Raw genomic sequence first — 22,825 nt, 5'->3', positions numbered from 1 at the left:
TACGATGGGTCTCTAGACCAGTAGCCACCAGAACCTACCTCCACCCCAGCAGTCTCTGTCCCTTCAAACACCAGTACCTCTGCTTTCCCCTAACATGCAGTTGTGGCCACATGTTGCTCTTCATTTGGACGCCAGCCTCCTCGTGACAACCCAGATCCTTTGGTCTCCTCATTTCCTTCTCACCTTTGAAGCTAGCCAGACGCATGAGGAGAAAAAAGAAATGTAATACTTCATCAATCCTTAATACAGAATTACAGAAGCGTTCTTCAACTTCTCCAACCTTCTCACCCCACAAGGAGCTATGCTCAGAACCAAAGCCGTCCTTTACGCTAAAGCCCTCCCTGTCAAAGAGGCCCTGGATATGTTGGCCTTTTCTGTTCACAGGCTAGCCAAGTCAGATAACTAAAGAATAATGAATGAAAACACGACAAATTCACTGATAAGAGCTCACACACAGAGCCCTGCATGGCAAAGACCCTTTGTGCCATAAGGCTGAGGTCTCCAGACGAACACACAATCACGTAAAACAGCTCGGGCTTTAAAGACTGCACCCCTGGAAGTGCCAATATTCCTTCTGCGTACAGTGTTGTTAAAGCCTTTCTTTCTACACAAGTCTCCATAGGACTGCCTCTTATGTGCTCCAATTTAAGAAATGAACACGCACATACATGAACATACATCAGAGGACTGTAGTAGTCCACTGTTGCTCTTAGAAATCACCTGCCCAGTGTGTCACGTTTACTGTGTCTTCTCCTTTTTGTCTGGAACAGCTCTCTGCTGCCCTTAGGCTAGGTCTGTGCTTTAGAAATACCGCATTCATACATTCCTACATTCTTGGCTCCAATATTACGTAATTCCCTATTTAAAGCCCTTCTGGAGGAACACACCTTTTCATATTTAGAAAGCTCCTTAACTCTACTTTTTTAAAATATATCAGTTCCTTTTGTTTCCTGCTGGATCCACACGCCCCTTTTCCTGTCTTTCTTCCTCCCTTCTTCTCACATGCCTAAAAGGGTCACAACTGACAAGTAAATATAGCCATATAGAAGGATTTACAGATTGCCTATCCCTTGTAGAAACAGTGCAAAAGTACCAGGGTGCTTAGTTTGTGTTACCACATGATAAACTCCACATGTGTAATTTCCTCTTCACATATTCTGTCTTACAGGTACTTTTTTCCATGCCAGCGCTGGCTAGCGGTTGATGAAGATGATGGCCAAATTGCCAGACAGTTGGTGCCAGTGGATGAAGCCTTCATGAAGAAGGGCGATGACAGTGATGATGATGATGATGACGAGCAACCTATTGCCACACTTGGCCTGGAGCAGAAAGGTCTGCACCCAGTTTATATTTCTGCACACAATTATTATGCTCACTAAGCAATTCATGAATCACAATAAGTCGAAAGCAGTCATGGTTCTGTTTATAAAGCTTCTGTATTGCACGACCGGTTGTATGTCGAAACATCAAATGATAAAATAATAAAATAGCGACCTGCAAGAATAGTGCACAATGCAGATAACCACTATCTCATCAATGTATAGAAAAGCATACATATTTATTATACTTAAATCCACATCTATGTGCCCTGATTATATATATATATATATATATATATATATATATATATATATATATATATATATATATATATATATATATAATATATATATATATATGTGTGTGTGTTCCTATTCCTAGCAAATGTGTGCGTGTGTGTGTGTGTACCTATTCCTAGCATATATGGATGCATTTACACATGCTTAACATACGCCTGCCATCTAGTTTTGGGCTCGAACATGTGCAAGTTGTTTTTCTTAAAAGAAATCTCTTGAGTTACGAGACTCCTCCTCTCATAGTGCATTGCGCATGGACACTGACTCCATGTTAGATTCTTTTTTCCACCATCGGGCTCAGACGAACACTGAATGGGTGCCAAGTTCACTGTGTTTCCACATGCACTACTGGTCCTGCCAATGTGCTTATTGATCTCTTTCACTTGGCACTTTCAAGATCCATTATCATCCAAGCATCTATCGGAAACCACTCAAACCTTAAGGACCATTCTCATAGTCGGGGGCCCAGCACACTTTCAGTCTCTACATTGCTCAAGAATGCAGACCGAGAAATGGAACTAACACCATTCCAATACTGTCCTCAACGTCACACAAAATACTTGTAGACTGATCAACATGAGGTGTGCAACTTTTACCAGTCTCATGACTAAAACAACCACCTGTACCTAATTTCTTGCCTTCTGGTCGAAGAAGATGCTCCGGTACCGGTGGGAACTCCATTGGGTGCACAGCAACATGCAGTCGTGGCCCCTTGAGTCTCACCTCTTACAACGGTTGCCCATCCCCAACCTGCTGTTGCCCTGCGGGTCTGAAGAATGCAAGCCACGTGCCAAAGACTGAGCTCCGGGTCAAACCATGCTGAGCTGTGAGCATTTCAGCGACTCCGGAAATACATAAGACATTACTTCGCACTGAGGCACAACACTGCTTTCACGTGAGTAGGGCATCAAGCCTCAAACATGGTTGTTGAGACAAAACCACATACTGGCAAGGTCTGCCTACTGGCTATGGTTGGCACCCATAGAAGCCTGCAGAGGACAGCAAGCCTTCTAGAAAGGTCGTTGACACCCACACACCGGCATTGATGGCAAAGGCTACATCGACTCCAAAGCACTCCACTGAGCCCTCAGTCAATGCCAAAGGCCACGACCGCTCCAAGCTGCCTTCAGCATTGAAGTAGGCCTCGACACCAAAACTCAGTTCAGCACTGAAGCAGTAATTCGCTCTGAACCTCATTGAGGCCCTATGGATGAAGATTCATGCAAGACTTCTGCAGCATCTTCTGAGGAGGATGTCGACGCTTCAGTGGCTACAAACAAGAGTTGAATGCTAGGCAACAGCACCTCTATATTGCCCCACTCACTGGCAAGACTCCACCAGGAGCCCTTACTCCTACAGCCAATCCACCGCATAACAAAGCTTACCCTTAGGGAGGAGCCTCACAATGCCTTTTTTCACTGGAACCTTCACCTAAGAGCCACAGAGACATAGTCACCAGTCTGTTTCTCTTCCACACCTTCCATCCTCCCCTCCACCACTGCCTGTTCCAGGCTCTCCAGAGAGGTCTCCTAATTCAGCTTCTACTCCTGGCAGCCCTTATGGGCTATTTGACCCTATACCAGCCAATAGAGGAGGGTTCTACTGATAACCCATGGGATGATTATAACCTAGTCTCGCCATGGGACCCTGGCCTAGACCATTATCCCATCAGACCTTCTCCCACCCGATGATACAGCTGCATACTACAAAGTTATTCAGCAGGCAGCCACTTACCACAAGTGGACGTGCTCATGATACAGGAGGGAGAAGATTTCCTCATGGAGATGCTCTTCAAATCAGAGCGCTTGGTCTACTTACTCCTGTTGCTAAAGTCTGCTCCTGAAAATTTCAGAGAGCCCCTCACAACTAGAGTAGAAACCTTCCGGGTGGAAAAAAAATTCAAACCATCCCCAGAATGCTAATTTGGTTACTTTCTTAAAGATATGCGGTAGGACACAATGGGAGGAGATGGGGGACCTCCATTAACACCTCCCTGAAGAATTCCAAAAGAGAGGGGAAGAGACTCTGCCAGAGGGCTAAATCATCTCCAACGCCAACATCCATTCTGCGATGGACGTCTCACCTGGCTCCATATCTATGTGTTTAAAACTCAAAATGCAGCAGCATCTCCTCAACCTCCCATTTGATGGGGATAACCTTTTCAGGCCAGACTGGTAAGATCATTAAAATAAAAAGGTACGGAGACCGCCAAGTCCATAGGGGCTCTCCAGCCTGCAAGATTTAGTAGCTCCTTTTGGAGTGACCAACCCAGAGGCGGAACCAAAACCATCTCCCCTGAATAGCCCCACTCGTATAAGAGGCAACAGGCTAAGCACCATGAAGCCGACAAGGAATACAGTAGCAGATCCTACAAATGATACAATGGAGGGTAAAGGTAAGGGAGGCTCCAGCAAGGGGCCTGCTTCTATCAAACAGTGACATGCACCGCATCCTCCCTGATCATACATTAGCTTTCAGGGGAGAGTACACCATTTCCTGCCTCCGTGGCAGGAAATTACATTAGACAAATGGATACTACCTGTAATTGAAACAAATCTAGCCTCAAACTGCATTGCACTTGTCCCCGCAACATCCTACTGCGATCACACAGGCTCCGCAAGGAGCAGCTCTCTTTTTTCAAGGAAGATGTGCATGCAGTCCTGCAAAAGGAGGCCATAGAATCCATACCCCACAACATAAAGACACAGGGATATACTCGTTGTACTGCCTCACATTAAAAAAGGATGACTCCAAAAGACATATTCCCAATCTCAGGCCCCTCACCCTTTACATCATATCAGAATATTTACAGATGACACCCCTGCAGGAGGTTTTCCCCCTCCTCTTACCAGGGGATTACATAGCGGTGCTTGATCTTAAGGACCCCTTCTTTCATATTCCCATCTGCCCTGCCCACTGGAAGTACCTTCTCCTCGGAGTCACCATGGTCCCATGAGTGTTCACAAAATGTCTGGCAGTGGTGGCAGCCCATCTCTGCCATTAGGGAAGCCAAGAGTAGCAGCAGTCTGTAGTATCTGGCACACACGCAAGTGATGATATACTTTATTCAAACATTGGTGTCAGATTCCGGTATCCTCAGGGTTGTACTGATGCTCAATGGGGTCCACCTCTCGACTGCCCCAAGTACGACAAATTGTATATTCACACGGACTAGTGAGATAGTCGAGCGAGGGAAGGGAAGGATGGGAACTGCTGGGAGGGAGATCTGTGAATGACACAAAGAGAAATACAGTAAATATATTGAGAGGGAGTATATATCATACTCTAGCATTCAGCGCTTTGCCCACCCCCCAAAGTCTTAATGTCACTATACCTGAAAAGGAAAAAAGGTGCAGCTGGACCAGGAGAGAGAAGGAGGGTGTGTGTTCTGTCAATTCTTAACATGCATCTAAACAATAAGAAAACATGTAGTGAAATTTAGGATCATTCATAGAACCATCAACCTCCAGTGAACACATAGGGACCTGTCCCACCTACCCTTCGTATGAGTTGACATGTCTGATATGCCAGGCCAATCACAGCTTGGACACCCTCACATACAACTCTCCTGAGCTTCAAAAGAGAAAAGAAAGATACTTTGTATAGCCTCATGGTACGGTACAATGTAATCTTGCACTTAACACCACTGTAGTCCTGCAATCTTAATTGCACTTTCTATTGTAAACTCTTAGTCTCTGTACATTGCTAGCAGGGGAATTCACCCCCGCCTCCTGGTTCATCCGAGAGCTTAGAGAGTGGTTAACCCCTCAGAACATTAAATGATATCCAAAGTAAATGCAGAACATACTGAGCGCCAGCAAAGCTCTTGTTAGTTCCTAGAGCGCACCAACGAACAGTTCAAAGCCAAAAGGTGTGTTCCCTGCATGAGATCTCGTAACTCGGATCTCTCCAACAGGGAACACAAGGATTAAAGTTCTCTGGCACCAGACCCTCCTTCTCCTCCGCAAAGACCGCTGACACTGCGGTCTCGCCAACGGAAGAGACGAGGAAGCGGCTGGGCGTCGGGACAAAGGAATAATGAACGGAACAGAAGTCAAGGTGGTGCTTGAGCACCTAGGCACTAACCCCGCCTTCTCCTCCGCAAAGACCGCTAACACTGCGGCCACACCAACGGAGGAGACAAGGAAGCGGCTATGCGACAGGATACCGAATCAATAGTGGGACAGAAAATAGAGTTGGTGCTAGAGCATCCTTACTGCCTCTTGCGCTGCCCCCACTAACCAAGCGAGATTTCACCAGAATTATCGGCAGCGGCTCTTTTCTCTGTTGCCGCTATATCCCGTTCCCAGTGCGGCGTCCCAGTCAACTGGGGCGTCACTGGCGCATGGAATGCCGGGAAACGTAGTCCGTCCTGACTCGTAATCCAGGCGGACTCTAAAAGTGGCAGTCAGTGTGAGCCTACGCAATGTGCCCTGACAATTGGGCTTTACCATAAGCACCACCAAAATCCACCTCCAACACCTTCAGATCCAACCCTACCTCGGCTCCATTTCAAATACTGTCAAAGGCAAAAAAGGGTACCAATGAGCAAAGAATCTAAGCTTTTCAGCACCTGCTTGCTTTTTTCAACCCAAGCATCACCACAGTTATGCATCTTTTTGGAACAATGGTATCTTGCATTGCAATAGTTCCCTGCGCAAGGTTGCACATGCAACTCCTGCAAGTGTGTCTGGCAGTCTAATGATCACAAGCCGAGGTCAATGGGAAGATATAGTATTGTCACAGGCCAAGGTGCATCTCTGTCTTCAAGGGTGGTCAACTGGTGCAAGGCAGGCCTTTCACAGACCCAGTTTCGAAGGTGACCATTAGCACGGATGGCTGTCTTATAGGCTGGGGCACACGTCTATCACAGTAACAGAACAGTTCAGGGACAGTGGCCATTTCAATACCAGGATCACCACTTCAATTTCTTGGAACTACTAGACATTCAGCTGGCTCTCAAAGCCTTTCCCTAACTAATTTGGGCAAAGGTAGTCCTGATCAGCATGGACAACATGACAGCCATGTATTACACCCAGAAACAGGGCCGCACATAGAGCATCTGGCATTGGGAGCTCTGCTACAACATTCACCTTCTGATAGACCATCTGCCAGCAGTAGCCAACAAATTTGCCAACCTGCTCAGCAGAATGCAACAAGTCAAAGAGTGGGAACTCCACTTCCTGGTCCTCCTCATATACTTTGACCGTTGGGGTACTCCACGAATAGACCTCTTCGCCAGGCCAGAAAATGCAAAATGCCTAGGCTTTGTCACCAGATAACCTCACCTACAGTCCATGGGCAATGCAATATGGATGAACTGGTCAGGGATATTTACCTATGTTTTTAACCTCGCACACTGCTTCCATTTGTCGTCATGAAGCTCATATGAACATTCCTAACTTTAATCATAGTAACTGCTAGGCTGCTTTTCTAGTGCTTTCAATTAGCCTGAAACAAGGTCAGGTCAGCCGTCCGGATACAGCCCAATTCAATCTTGCAATTTGGAACTTGAGGTCCTAGATTTCTGTTACCTCCACTTACCCCCAAGAATGTATGTCCATCCTGAAGTAGACCAGTTGGCCTACAATGCATGCTGCTATGCAACTAAATGGAGGCATTTCATCCATTACTGTATTTCCAACAAATATGATCCTTTAAATCCTACTGTTCAGAAACAGTCTCCTACCTTCTGCACCTGCAGAAGGCAAGCTTGACCTACTCAACAATTCTCCTCCAACTAACTAGTCGAATCTTACATGCTGAACAGACAACACACATCCTTTTTTAGGATTTCATTGATTAAAGGATTTACGGAGAGTCTAAAATAGGATCATACCCCCAGAGTACCTTCTGCTTCAGTCTGGAACCTCAAGATAGTCTTTACCAGTCTTATGGAGACAACATTTGAGCCTTTGCAAGCATGCCCTCTTCAGTTCTTTTCCCAGAAGGTAGCCATCCTGATGGCTATCACATTGATTATGCACATTAGCGAGCTGCAAACCTTAACCATTCACAAGCCTTTCATACAGTTAGGTGCACAGGGATAGGGTGGTTGTTTGAGCCCACCCCATGTTCCTCTCTAAGGTAGTGGCACCCTTGCCTCTTAACCAAACCATAGAACTGCCTGTCTTCTTCCCAAAGCCCGATTCTGTGACAGAAAGAACACTGCATACCTTAGAATTTAAGAGGTCCTTTATATACTGCTTAGATAGGGCCAAATCATTCTGCAAGTAAGACCAGCTATTTGTTTTCTTTGCTAAACCTCCCCAGGGGCAGCCAGGTGGATTGCCAAATGCATTCAAAGGTGTTACCTCAAGGAGAAGAAAGCCCTCCATGTTTCTCCTAGGGCACACTATATGTACAAGAAGGGGCTACTATCGCCTTTCTAGGCAAGATCCCTTTATCCAATATCTGCAAAGCAGCTACCTGGTCAATCTCACACTCTTTTTTAAAAACTATATCTTTATTGGCATTTGCGACAAAAATAGCAAATATAGCATTTTAACATATTCAGGTCTATGCATTAAAGAACATAAGTTAGCCATGAACACGGAGAAGAGTAGGGCAAATACAGGCTGCCTACCTACATTATGTTAGTCATCGTGAATCATCAACCCCGATTTTAGTTGCCCCCTTCCATCTCCTACCCCAGTGAGGCACCGCCCTTTGTTAAGTGTCTCTAAAATGCCCAAAGACAAACCTATATCATATAAACTAAACTACCCCTCCCTCCTTTAACAAAACATACCCCCCTTCCATGTCTGGGTCCCACACATTTTTACTAAACATTATTGTGTGGACCTCTTGGCCCGTCAGCAATCTTTAGTTGGCCAAGGAGTGTTAAGGACATTATTCCAAACATCTGCATCATTCACCCTTGAGCCACTGTGGCTCGGAGGATACTGCAATACAATCTATGATAAGCATGTGCATCTACAGCCACACAAGCCATGTACAGAAAATGCTGTCATAAAAATGTAGTGCTGTAGATTCACATGCACCCAGCTTCCTCCCTGGATGAATGTGCATTTGGAAGATCATTTCATGATCATCATATTTACTCAACATTGTGCTAACGCATCATACTTTTGGTTCACACTCCTCATAGTCTCTCACTCACTGTGCCGAACAAAATCTAACATGGAGTCAGTGCCCATGCTCAATGTACACTGAGAGGACATTTTCAGAGAAAAAAAAATTTCAAACGCCCAACCCAAGCCCGATACTAGATGCAGCAAAATACTAAGCATGTAAATCTACAACACTACATACTGATGCCTACAGGGTAAATAGCAGTATATATATATAAATATATATATAAACCCACACACTGAACGAGTTATCCATTGCATGATTAAGGCAGGCATGCCGAAACGCGTCGCAAAGGATTGGAATCATTAAAACTGTGGATTTGGTGATAATCGTTGGTGTCGGCGTCCTTTCTTTGATAGAAGACGGGAGTTGGAGGTTGATATATATATATATATATATAGATATATATATATATATGTATGTATATATATATATATGTGTGTGTGTGTGTATATATATATAGGATCTTAGACCTGATCAAATTCTGCCTTTATGAAAATATCTTTTTAATTGGAGGACAGTACTATACACAGAAACAGGGGACTGCCAAGGGCAACTGCTTCACCCCCAGTTATGCAAATTTGTTTGTGGGCTATTGGGAGAGGCAGAAGGGATAGGAAGCTAGGCAGATCACCACAACCAGTGAATGGAACACCTTATTTTATAGGTTCACTACATTGATTACCTTTTTATTCTTTGGAAGGGAGGATTGGAACAGGCAGAACACTATATTTCCATCCATAATTAGAATAATTTCAGTCTTCAGTTCAAAAGCCACATAAATAAATACAAGGCCAATTTCTTAGACTTGACATTGTCAGTTTAGCATAAAACAATGCAGAGCTCCCCATTTAGGAAACCTACAGCGAGGAATAGTATTCTTCAGGGTGATAGTAATCATCCTAAAAGCCTTGAAGTGGAGATTCCCTTTTGGGGAGTTACTCCACTCTAAACACACTTGCAGTAATAGCGGGACTTTGATAGCATGCATAGTGGCATGACTGAAACATTTCAAACAAGAGGGTATCCCATCTCGGTACTTGAGACAGCGAAGGAGAAAGTTAAACAACATTCTCACCAGGATCTGCTATTAGACAAAATCAAAGAGAAAGAGAAACCTAAGGTCAGATTGATTACCAATATCTCAGCAGACACAGCTGAGATATGTAAAATATTTAGCAGGAATTAGGAAATACTAGATCAGATAACATCATAATATATTAGTCTAAACACACACCCCCAGGACACCGCGACTAGAGACAGAACAAGTCATTGACGATGAAGGATCGACAAGGGTCCCTTCCTCGCTCTCCGGTGCCCCGAGGAAGCCAAATAACGGCATATCTTAAAGTTTCAGATACAACAGATCTGACTACAAATAATACAGAAGTGGTAAATTAACCACTCAAATTAGGAGGCATAATGAGCTCCTAAACATACCTGGTCCTGATGAAAGCCTCAAGAAAACGCAAGAAGGCTGAAACATGTTGACCTATTAGTGCGGTAGTCTAGTAACTAGGTCTACACACGCACAACCCTTTTCATTTTAATTTCCCACATCACCCATTTTTTCCTAATACTTTTTTTTGCATTAGAGTGATGTAGGGAGTTTTAAATTTCACTGCACTTGAGCACATGCACGCCCCTCTTTTTGATATCGGGACACTACTGGCAAATCAGTTTGTCTACCTCCAGGCGGAGGACAGCATATATACAATAATAAAACCCTATGATGATACTGTGACAGTACACCAAGGCAGAGAATCAAGATATACCCCCCCTGACCTGTGTATGTATATGAGTGTTTTTTTATAAGGTTACGCAACGATAAAGACACTGATTTCACAGGACAAGTGATCCATTCTCCCCCTCCTTGATTTTTTAAACACACACCCACAAGTAAAATACAGGAGGAGTACTTCTCTACGGGATCATCTAGTACCTACCCATTTCACATCAAAGTCCAACTTTCAATTGAATATATCTGAAACAGATTTTTATCCATGCATGGACCGTAAAGCATGCAAATACATCAGTAAGGTTACTATGTTTAGAGAACCAGGCAGAATAAAGCAGGTTAGGATCAACAAATTGCTTAGCTGTAATTCAGATTATCGGCATACTATCTTACATGTCCTTAAAAAATACAATACATTAGAGGCACTAAACAGCCAACTAAGATGTGCATTTTAGGACATATGTGAGCCATAACTAAAGGGGATTCATCATACCCAGTGGCTAGACATTTTCAAGTGTTTCAGTAATCGCAATCACTTGAGGTTTTTCAGCCTGGATGGAATAGTTCCTAATGAAAGAAGAGGTAACAGTGATGAACTTTGGTTTAATTAAATTTTATCTGCTGTTGATTTGCACTATTTTACCATTTCTGTTGACTATCAGCAGAAAAATAGATTTTGTCTCTAAGGGTTGTAACATAAATTGTATGATTACATATGACTTTAGAGTTAACCCTCATGACTTCTAGGTTAGCCAATGTACACAACAGGCTTCAATGTGATATTAATTGTCTATCCAAAAATCCTGTTATTTACATAGTTGGTATACAAAATGACGTGTAATCATTTGAATTCATGGAGCACTTTCATCAGACGAAGATGGCCGAAATGTAACAGTCAATCTTGTTTCTCTTTCAGAGCCTTTCTTTATTTTTATGGTTTTATCTAACTTGCACTTAAGGGAAAAGGAAACACACAAACACAGTGATCATGGCATATTAGATTAAATGCATCTGTGTGTTTGCTGCTACGAGGCGATTAAACAAGCATTTTAAAACCCCTTGGTGTGCCTGTAAAGTTTGTTTGTGAGAAGGGTACATTACATGAGAATTCACTCTCGCGTATGGAGACAACCACCCCACGAGGGTCTGCAGCGGTGAATGGCACTGAGTACTGAGAAAAAAACAGAAATATATATATATATATACATATGTATATATATGTATACATCCAAATTGCTCCCACAACGTCCGTAGCGCACACACGAGTTAATTCAAATCATTTGAGATTTATTTCAAATATTTCACAGTGGCTGACAGATATTAGAAACAGTTCAATACTAGTCAGTTTAAAAAAACATAAAAGCTGCAGTAGCTCTGAACGTGTAAAAACATGCAGAAAGAATCTAGCTTTCTCTATCTAAGGAGTACAAAAAATAAACACATTCTCTCTGCTTGTCATTGTAAGCTGTTAAAATAGTGCAGAAGAAAGAAAAGCAAAGTTCTTTTAGTTGCTTTAAACAGCTGCTCCGTGACCTGACCTGCCTTTAACCTCGGCGCTGGCAGCAGGCATTGTGACATCAGAACTTGACTGTAATAACTTATAGTAGTCGAGTTCTGACATCTTTTCATTATAATTGGCGACTTTGTGCATCACAAGTTGTGGATTTGAAGGAATTAATGACTGGCGTTTAGACAGAGATTACAGAATCCCCTTGTAGTAATGACATACACGAATGTATTGGTTCCATTATGTTTACTTCATGTATCTCTGTACGAGGCTGTACACAACCTTCTCAGCTCTGCTCCATCTCTTACTGCCGTATAGCATTCCATGGCATCACATATATATTGGAACCTCACTCCATTCTACCTGTTCTACTCATTACACTCAAAGGGAACTATACACACCCTACCTATACCATACCCCACTACTAAACCTGTGTATTATAATAATCATCAGTAGCATTTCTGGTATCCATATCTTCTTAGATAATTGAGGTCTGCTCCCTGGAAGTGCTGAATGCAGACTGGGGTGGTAAATAGTAGATGTAGTCATTTCAGGTGATGTGTGAGTAGTAAAAATTGATCAATATTTTTGTGGTACAATTGCTCTTCAATTGCTCTTGATCGGTCCAACGCATTCAAGGAAGTACTCAGACTGGGTTCTGCTCTTTCACAGCTAAGTCCACCACCTACACCGTGAGTGTGAAGACCGGAGACAAGAAGAACTCTGGGACCGATGCTAACGTCTACCTCATTCTGTATGGAGAGAAGGATGACACCGGTAAGAAAGATGCAGATGGTCATTATGTGAGTGGACAAACCGAATGTACAGTGTACAAACTTAGAAAGAAGGGTTGTTGTGTGTGGAGGGGAGTGTGAGAACACAAGACCTATTCAGAAGGAACGTCTGAGGAACAACTTGCTCTCTTTGGTTTTCTCCATGGGGAAAACAGGTTTCTCTTTGGTGAAGCCTCTACCTCTAAACCCAATATTATTCAGGGGTGTTCCATGCCCTCTGATATGACTAAAAAAACAGCTGCTTCAGGGGTGGCCAACTACTTGCACATGTTCTGCTGTTCACCATCTTTATCCAGGGGAAGGGTGGCTGAAATACCCATAAACCAAATGTAAAATGTCATGATTTCACATGAGAGTTAATCCATTTGCGAGTGCAAATTCACGTTTTGTGTATAACAAATTAAGGCTGTGATTTACGTACTTTAATGTCACTTGGGTGATCAGATTTGACACCCTGAGTTATATAAAACTGTGGCCAGTGTAAATATTTGATTGATTTAATAACAAGTCTTTGAAAACAATTTTTTTATGTTTGAAAAGCTTTATTCAAGGAAATGTTAATACAAAGATATCAGCATAGACTTAAGAAATAAGCAAACATGAGTAAAATAGCATTAAGCAAGCTAATATCATAAAGAAACAAGCAAAAGCCTTTTTTAACAGTTTTTTAAGGAGAAATGGGAAAAAAGAGAAGGAGAAGGAAAGATGAAAAAAAAAAAGGGGGAAAAAGGGGAAATGGTAATAACAGATTATGAGAAAATAAAAGTATGTCCAAAACGTAGGTGCTGTAAGCAAAATAACAATCAAATAACTTAGAAGAACAACTGTAACAGTAAGTAAATCATGTACTATTGATATAATAAAAAAGTAGGTAATTTCCTCAAGGCGGTTCAAAATTCTCCGAAGTGGTACATGATACATTCTTCCGAACCATCCGGTCTAAGTATAAGGTAAGAGGTAACCAGAAGAGATCCCTATTGTGTGTAGGATTACAAGAGGAAAGAGAGAATTCCACCAATAACGTGTAGAGAGCTTTGTGAGGGATTTCCAGTGTGAAGAGATGTGTTGAAAAGCCAGAGCAAGCATAAGGTCAAAAAGACCGCGAGAGTGCAGAGGAAGATCTAAAGCATCAGATAAACTGCCTAGAAAAAGGGTAGAAATTGAATACTGAGAGGATAGCGTGAAAATACGAGAGATATATAGCCAAACATTATTCCAGAATAGAGAGACAGGAGGACATAAAAATAAAAGATGAAAGAGGTTAGCGTTGGGGGCAGAACACGTCCAACAATTAGACTGCGAAGAAGAAGAAAAACGACCTAGAGAAAGTGGAGAGAAATATAATCTGTGGTACAGGTAAAACAAAGATTGGGTGAGAGAAGCAGAGCGAGAGATTTTCAAAGATCTGGACCAGAGCTTATCCCATAGGGCAACGGACCAGACACAACCCAAGTCCGCCTCCCAAGAGAGTTCCAGTTTAGATTTAAGGCGATCTGGATTAGGAGATGAAAAGAATTTATAATTGAGAGAGGCTTTGGGGAGGGTTGAAAGAATTTGAAGGAGAGAAGCTTGGGAAGCAGAGGAAGAGGAAGAAGGAAGAGAATAAAAAATATCAAGGATAAGTGTAATCAGAGTAACAAACTTTTGCAAAAAGGAACGAGGACAGCGAAAGGACATCTGAAATTGGGGAAAAGAACAAGGAGTCACTCCGTCAAAAAACTGGTTAACCCATATGATGCCCTTAGACCTCCAAGAATTCCAAAAAATGGGTCTATTATTTATAAGGATGAGCGAGTTGTACCAGACCGTTGAACCCAGAAAAGATTCCCGAGTGGTAGGTGTAGAAGTGAAAAGAGGCTTTAAAAGAGAAGAAGTATGTTTAAATAAAGGAAATGACATATGTGGAGCCTTGGCAGAAAAGCGTATAAACTCTCCAAAAGAAAAAGGCAGCAACAGTGCTTGTTCGATGTGAAGCCAAAGAGGAGCCAAAGGAGAAGGAACTGTCGCAAGCCATCTGGACGCCTGACGAAGAGAGAATGACTTATGGTAGAGACGAAAGTCTGGAAAGTTGACACCGCCATTGGACTTGGGTTTATGGAGCTGTGTTAAAGAGATTCTGGATTTCTTTTTGTTCCAAAGAAATCTTGACAAACAAGAATCAATGCGTTTAAAATAAATTGCGGGGATGTGAACGGGTAACATGGACAAAGTGTAAATTAAAATGGGAGCTATCATCATCTTAATTGAGTCCAATCGCCCCCACCAAGAGAGAAAGAGGGGGTTCCATGAGGAAAATAATCGTTCAATACGAGATAAAACCGTAGACATGTTTAGGGTAATTGAAGAGGAAATAGAGTTGGAAAACCATACTCCTAAATATTTAATTTTAGAGCTATTCCAAGCAAATCCAGTAGAGGAAAAGACATGAGGGGTGCAGAATTTTGTAAGAAGAAGAATTTCAGTTTTATCCGAATTGATTTTATATCCCGAGACCAGTGAAAAAGAAGCAAACTCAGACAATAGAGAAGGAATAGAAGTTTCTGGAGCAGAGATGAATAGAAGAATATCATCTGCATACGCAGAAAGCTTCAACTGCCCGTCTCCATAAGGGAAACCAAAAATAGAGGTATTGCTACAGATAGAGGACAAGAAGGGTTCAAGGGCGAGAACAAAAAGTAAAGGGGATAAGGGGCAACCTTGACGAACACCACGTGGAAGAGGAAAATATGAGGAAACCTGACCATTGACCAAAACCGAAGCTTTAGGAGAAGAATACAGCAAAGAAATAAGAGAAATGAAATGGGGATCAAAACCATGCCAACGCAATGAAGCAAATAGAAAAGACCAATCAACTCTATCAAAGGCCTTCTCCGCATCAACAGAAATAGCCGCTAGGGGAATAGAAAGAGAAGAAACCTTATTCAAAACATTAAGGAAGAGGCGAGAGTTATCAGAGGTAAGCCGGCCTTTAACAAAACCACACTGCTCTTTACCAATGAGATGGGGCATTAGAAGATCTAAGCGTAAAGCCAGTAGTTTAGCAAACAGCTTATAGTCCACATTAACTAAAGAGATCGGGCGAAAATTCTTGCAGAATTTGGGATCACGACCATCCTTGGGAATAAGACATATGGTGGCTTCTTGAAACGTACCTTCTGCCTTACCCAACAGACAAAACGATTGAAAGAGAGAAAGGAGTTTGGGAAGTAGAAGGTCAGAAAAGTGTAAATAAAATTCAACTGAAAAACCGTCAGGGCCTGGAGTTTTGCCCTTGGTGAGAGTATCCAAAGCCGCAGAGAGCTCATGTAAAGATAGATCAACTTCCAGATCCGGGAAACTAAGATGGGACGTCGAGGGTTTAGGAAGGTTATCAAAATAAGCTTGGACAAGAGAGGGAGAAGGAGAAGATTCCGGTGTGTAAAGAGTACGATAAAATAACTGAAACTGGTCCAGAATATCCTGAGATTTATGCAGTAAAGTGTTATCCGAAGAGTAAATAGAGTCAATAAAAGAGCGTTCCTTGCGTGACTTAAGATAATTAGCTAGAAGCTTCCCTGCCCTGTTACGACCGCCATAGTAACGAGCACTGCTACGAAGAAGCATCGACGAAGCATTATCCGTAGTAGACTTATTAAACTCTAACTTGGCCCGAATAAGTTCGGGAGAGACAGAATTATTAGGAGAAGAGTAGAACTTATGCTCCAAAGATTTAATGTGGGTTAAAGTAGATTTCTGCTTCTGAAGAAAATGTTTCTTCTTCTTGGAGACAAAATCAATAACAAACCCGCGAGCCGTAGCTTTAAAGGAGTCCCAGAGAAGATGGGAGGCGATATTAGAAACATCATTTAACAGGAAGAAATCAGTAGCAAAAGAACAAAAAGAAGAGGAGAAAAAAGGATCAATAAGAAGAGAATTGTTAAAACGCCAGCGAGAGGGTTTGGGACGCGGAGGAAGGAGATCAAGGTCCGTTACAATAGGAGCATGGTCCGAAATGAGTATAGGTTCAATAGAAGAAGATAGCAGGCTTTGTGATAAGGAAAGAGAAAGAAAAATATAGTCGAGGCGAGAGAAAGATGAATGAGGAGGAGAGAAAAAGGAAAAATCAAGAGAGTCAGGGTGTGAGAGTCTCCAAGAGTCAGTAAGACATGCTTGAGAAATGGTATCTAAAAATTGTTTGTGAGGTTTGTGAGGTAAGAACCGGACCGCTGATTTACGGTCAAGAAAGGGGTTTACAATCTGGTTACAGTCACCACCTAGAATGAAGAAGTCATCTTTATGTTGAATACATTTGCTCGTAATTAAGAGCCAGAAAAGTAAGTCAGGTTGTGTAGGGCCATATACATTAAACACAGTCAGAGGAATAGAATTAATTGATAACTTAGCTAATATCCACCTACCATCAGAATCTATTTCCTGTAGTAAAACCTTACATTTTAACTTTTTATGACACAAAATAACAACACCATTCTTCTTATTAATAGAAGGAGAAAATAAAACCGTACCCACCCATCCACGCCTTAACTTGAGAGATTCAGCCTCAGAGAGGTGAGTCTCTTGTAAGAGAACTATGTCAGGGCTATATGAAGCGAGGTGGGAAAGAATCCTCTGACGTTTAATGAGGTTATTAAAGCCTTTAACATTCCAGGAAATTACTCTGAATTTAAACACTAATAGGAACAATACCTACAGCTACAGATAAAAAGAAAGAAAATATCAAAAAGTGGAAAAGACTAGAAGTTAGATAAAAGGGCTGAAGTAAGGTAAAGGAGAAGAAAAAAAAAATAGAAGGTGCAAAACTAAAATATAACCAACAAAAAAAGAGGACAGTAAGACAAACAGAGAAAGAATGAAAGGAAGTAATAAGAAGAACAGATACAAAGGGAAGAGAGAGGAAGGGTAAAAAGAGATAAATACAAGAAGAGACAGTACAAATCCAAAAAGGACGACTGAAAATGACATACCTGAAGGGGACATGAAGAGGATAAAAGGGCAATGGAGGGACGAAACAAGAATGACCATCCGGAACCAGGAGACCAGACCACACCGGGACGAGAGCTGAAGAGGACGAACCATGTAAGGGGATAGGGGAGCACACCAATCAATCTAGATAAGAAAAATAAATATAAGAAATGCTTATATTGACACGACAAACTAAACAAATTAAAGATGACATTAAAAACGGAATATAAACGAGAATTTAAATGAAAGAAAACCAGCAAAGGTAGCAACAGACAGCGAAAGGTGTCATAATAGAAATTCTGAAATATTGGTCAAAGACAATTTAACAGTATAATGAACGAAGGCAATGTAAAAACCTTGTCAGAAAAAACCTGCAAGAAAAAAGTAGAGATAAACATTCAACCACAAACAGAAGCAGAAGTATCCATGCCGGCGTTAGACTGAATGTGAATAAAAGTTTTAAGTTCAGCAGGATCTCGAAAACTCCAAGTCTGATTTTGATGAGTGACTTTGAAGGTGCAGGGGTGGAATAAGCCATATCTGGCACCAAGAGAGCGTAGAGGGGCACGAAGGCTCAAAAACTCTTTCCTTCTTGCTGCGGTAACCGTAGAAACATCTTGAGTAAGGAAAACCCTCTGGCCCAACCAGGAAACTTGGCGTTTGGATCGAGCCGCAGAGAGGACTAGAAGTAGATCTGTGAATTTCAGAAAAAGAATAATGACTCCTCGAGGCTTAGTTGAAGTGGATGAACGAGGACCAAGTCGATGAGCCCTTTGGATAGTGAGAGAGGTGGTTGCAGGCATGTCCAAAAGTTTCAGAAGGAAGGAGGAGAAAAATGAGACAGGGTCATCACCTTCCAAGGACTCAGGTAAACCATAAATGCGTAGGTTATTTCTCCTGTTTCTATTTTCCAAATCCTCAGTGTGCTGCTGGAGGGCAAGAACGGACTTTTCCAGTGAAGAGATACGTTGAGAGTTAACTTGGATCTCTGAAATCTGTTGCTCCACGGAAGACACTCTATTTTCCATAGTCGACCATTTCATTTCATAAAGCTGCATTTTATTGTTGGTCTCCTCAACAAACGGTCGGAGAGCACGAATCTCTTCCAAGAGAAGTTCCATGGAGATGGGAGACGACGATTTGTCTGTAGGAGGAGAGTCGTGTTTCAAGCGCTTGGATGACGTGGTAGGAGGAGAGGACTTACTTGAAGGCGGCTGGGATGAGGAAGGGCGATTAGGGGCAGGTGACGCCATTTGATCCGAAGTAGAAGAAGAGTCAGTTATTGAGGAAGATGAAGATGATGCAGAACCTTTTGAGGGCACAAAAACGAACTTCGGGTTGCGTAGTTTGCCCATAGATATGTGAGCGAACAGACTGTATAGTAGATGAAGGGAATAATGTAGCACAGGCCCAGGCACAGACGTGACTAGATGATAGAGGTCTTCACTAGCAATAGACAGGTTGAGTAGATAGGAGCCACAATATGAGAAAAGAAGATGCGCAGCTGAGACAGATACAAGTATGAATATGAAAGAGCAACTCCAGATTTATGTATCAACTCTGCGTAAACATATCCTAAATATCCAAATTGAGGAGGCGTAATACAGCAGAACAGTAAGACTTTCGCAGGAGTTGTCCACCAATGGTAATTGAGGAAAGACTTGTTGGAAAACCAAGAACCATCATAAGAAGCAAGGAGGCAGTGCAGAAATCAACATGAGCACTAAAGGATCCGCCCAGGCAGAATGGAGCACAGGGACCAGGTGGCCTTCTTAATCGGAGTCAGAGACATGCTTCTGATAAAGTGAGTCAAAAGACAAGTGATTTAGCTGATATCCTCCACACCGTTTCAACTGCACTGCGCCTCGATGAAATACAAAATAGTGTTAATACTATGAGGTTCTTACTGGTTTCCAACCAAATCCATAAAGACTCCCAGTGCTTCAATAAAGAACAAGAAGCTCCAGAGGAGCTGATACCAGGAAAAGCATCGTATGGTGTCTAATGACATATTCCCCTATCATATCTACCAGTAGTAACTCATTCCAGGTTGGCGACAAAATAACATTGCCCAATAGCAGGTATAGCTCCGTTTGAGGCTCGTTTGACAGGTAAAGTAAGCTCTGTGGTGCCTCAGGAGATTTACACAAACGCCACAGCAAAAGAGTCCATTCAGTAAAATCTATCGCTATGTGCCCACAATGTCCAAAAATCAGATTAGTTCACCTCTCAGGAACATCAGAGCAGACGGGGAGGACTCAGGGAGAAAGCAAGGAGCCGCAGCAGAAGTGTTCCACTCAAGCGTGCTGGCATCGTGAGAGCGTCGCGAAAGAGACAAAATGGCGGACGCGCTGAGGCGTTTAGAAAATACGCCGAAAATGAAGCATTCTTCAATAAATAAACGTGCTCCCAGACCTCACCAAGTGCACCTCACATTCCGACCTTGAATACTGCCGTGGAAGTCAGTAAAGGAGTAGAAAAAACCTCCGTAAAACATGTAGGTTCGCCCCGGTACGGCGGAGCTCCGGATTCAAGCGGCCATCCCAGCCGGCGTCCAAGCCACACCCCTTTGAAAACTATTTTTGATGTACAGGAGGTTCCCTCCTTGGTATGAAGTTTTTGCTCGAAGTAAATGGGTTTCTTTTATTAGTTCAGGATGTATTTTTTCTTAGGTCTGGCCTAGAGAAACATTTAGCAGACTCATGTTGTCCAAAAAGAATCATATTAACAATTTACAAAAATATACAAGTAGAGAATTCGGTCAGTGTACATCCAATGTCCTATTTGTGTACTCACATTTTACTTCCGCCCAACACAGTCTACAGCCGGAAGCACTGGGCAGTGGTTCAACCCATCCAGCATTTGGCATTCAGAGGGATGCCTTGATTCTCTTGCACAGTTGCCCATCTGCCCACTCTACTTCAGAGGCAGCGGTGGGAGGCCAATCAGTGCTTTAATTTCTGCTTTCTTTTCATGTGTTTTTTCTGTTTTTGTGACGGTTCATTTTTTACGTACCTTTTTGGCAAACGTTCCACTTTTAGACAGTGGTAAATTTACTTTTTATTACTTTTTATTACTTTTGCACTTTTAATTTCTATTGTAGATGTTTGCCAAAAATATATATATATATTACAGGCTTGCCTAGGCGAAAACTATTGGCTTTGAGAAATGCTTATTTCTTTGTGACAGCTTTAATGTACTATTACACTCAGTGGGATGACCGCAGTGGAGAGCCAATGCTGGCACTACTTCACAGTCTGGTCTTATGTGATCCATGGCTGTCTTGGGTGCCAATATGTTTAACCTTTAATGTGTTGAACATGTTGTAGTGTCATGAGTGACAGTCTAAACTGAATATGCCGTTCAGGATTAAGATGGTTCAGGTAACATCATCAAAATAAAATAGCACATGGCCAGTTACCTGTGAGAAAACCAGCAAAACTATTATAATTCATTCAGAATGATCAGCATACGAATTGTGTAACCATAGAGATTTGTTGACTAATGTTAATTTCCCATCAGATGTCTCTGGAATGCTTGAAAGCTGCTGTGAAATGCTTGGAGTTTTGGAGCACAGGCTAAAAAGTGGGAATTCTTGGATTCTCCTTGACGCTGGCGGCCCTTCTGCCCCTTTATGCTAGTCTCTGTCCTTACATAGGATGCCGAAATCTGCAGTGGAAAAAAGAGATTTTGAAAGCATAACAATTGGGGAATTTCCACAGTACAGGATATGGACATGGATGGTTTGTTCTGAAACATGGGGAGTTTGGGAGTGAGTAGGTTCCACATGACAGCCATGTCTGTACCACGAGATTGGGATGTTTCGAGCACTAAGAAGGGATCCGTTTTAGAACGGGCACCATTGGTGGCTGGGTAGTCCGTGAGCTAGTGGATATATTCCATGTGGAAAACGTAAAATAGAGTTGGATTATATTTGCTATTTCATTGCTAGGGACATCCATCTCTATACGGAGTCTAAAGCCTGCAGGTGATAGGACGGAGCTCTTTAAAACCCTAGTGACAAATTGTGGTAGATGTTCAGGTCCCTTTACCACGCACACATGTTCTTTGGGTAGCAAATGATGAATAAATATAGACTTTACACTAATGAAGGAAGGAGAGGAGTTACTGGAGCAATATGCATTCATGTACTTCCTATAACTGGACAAAGAGTAGTATTCACTGTAGTATGTAGCATACAGGAGGCGAGCACCAAATGACCCCCCCTGGCCCCTCCCCCCCCTCCGGTGTATGGGGAATAATGAGGACCACTTTCCAGTTAATGGAGGGATGCTGAAATATGAAGTTTCATGCCCAACAGTAACATAAGGCATGCAGGAAAGCTTTACATGACTTGGCATATGCAAATAAACTAATACAACTACAGTTTTAGACAGCTAGTTATAACTCAAGTAGGGTTTAAGCTAATTAAGTAGAGATTTGCGATTAAATGTGATTCAGGCTTAATCAACCTTTGCTTTATTGTGCTTGCTGAGTTGTTCACATTATTTACAATCATGGTGTGGCATGTGTGTATACTGATTCGGGGATTGGGTTGTGACTCTGTTATATTAACTGCAGAAAAGAGATTCTCTGGCAGATTTTGTCTGACTCAAAACGCTTCTACCCATAGAAGCCTAACTCAGAGAGGATGGGCTAGAGACACCAAGCAGGTTTTCTTCCTCTGTAAAGGTCTCTTTGGGGCTTCACAAATATACTTGATTTGACACTGTTAGACCTTTTTGCTGATTCATTTTGTTGGTCTTAGGACTCTGCACTTTACTACTCCTAACCACTGCTAAAGTTCATGTGCTTCTACTCTAAACATGGTGACAATGGTGTGTAGCTGATTGGCATATTTGTTGTACTGGTAAGTCTCTTGTAAAGTGGTATACCATATACACAGGGCCTGTACCTCAAATGCTACTATTGGGCGGCAGCACTGATTGTTCCACCCACAGAAGTAGCCTTTCAAACCTGCCTCAGGCCTGCCACTGCAGTACCTGTGTGTGCAGCTTACTACCACTTCAACTTGACATTGAAAACTACTTGCCACGCCTTAAACTCCCCTTTTATTACATATAAGTCACCCCTAATGTTGGCCCTAAGTTACCCT

The 22,825-nt window shown here is 42.3% G+C and overlaps 1 protein-coding gene and 1 long non-coding RNA gene across 2 annotated transcripts in view; one reads left to right on the top strand and one right to left on the bottom strand.

The window, feature by feature from the left end:
• Positions 1–22,825, top strand: part of LOXHD1 (lipoxygenase homology PLAT domains 1) — a 1,221,805-nt gene that overhangs the window by 880,695 nt on the left and 318,285 nt on the right. The window contains exons 28-29 of the mRNA XM_085629301.1: positions 1,169–1,332; positions 12,629–12,733. Of these exons, the coding sequence (XP_085485427.1) occupies positions 1,169–1,332; positions 12,629–12,733 (269 nt within the window). The remainder of the gene's footprint in view (positions 1–1,168; positions 1,333–12,628; positions 12,734–22,825) is intronic.
• The window catches only part of LOC146863912 (uncharacterized), a 347,433-nt gene continuing 329,161 nt past the window's right edge, over positions 4,554–22,825 (bottom strand). Inside the window, exons 2-4 of the long non-coding RNA XR_014969650.1 lie at positions 17,712–17,853; positions 4,951–5,025; positions 4,554–4,842 (exon numbers count right to left, since the gene is read on the bottom strand). This is a non-coding gene — a long non-coding RNA (uncharacterized LOC146863912). The remainder of the gene's footprint in view (positions 4,843–4,950; positions 5,026–17,711; positions 17,854–22,825) is intronic.

Source organism: Triturus cristatus, chromosome 2_1 (genome assembly GCF_964204655.1).
Source record: "Triturus cristatus chromosome 2_1, aTriCri1.1, whole genome shotgun sequence".
Classification (NCBI taxonomy): domain Eukaryota; kingdom Metazoa; phylum Chordata; class Amphibia; order Caudata; family Salamandridae; genus Triturus; species Triturus cristatus.
Note: the sequence above shows the minus strand (reverse complement) of the source record. Positions and strands in the feature narration are given on the sequence as shown.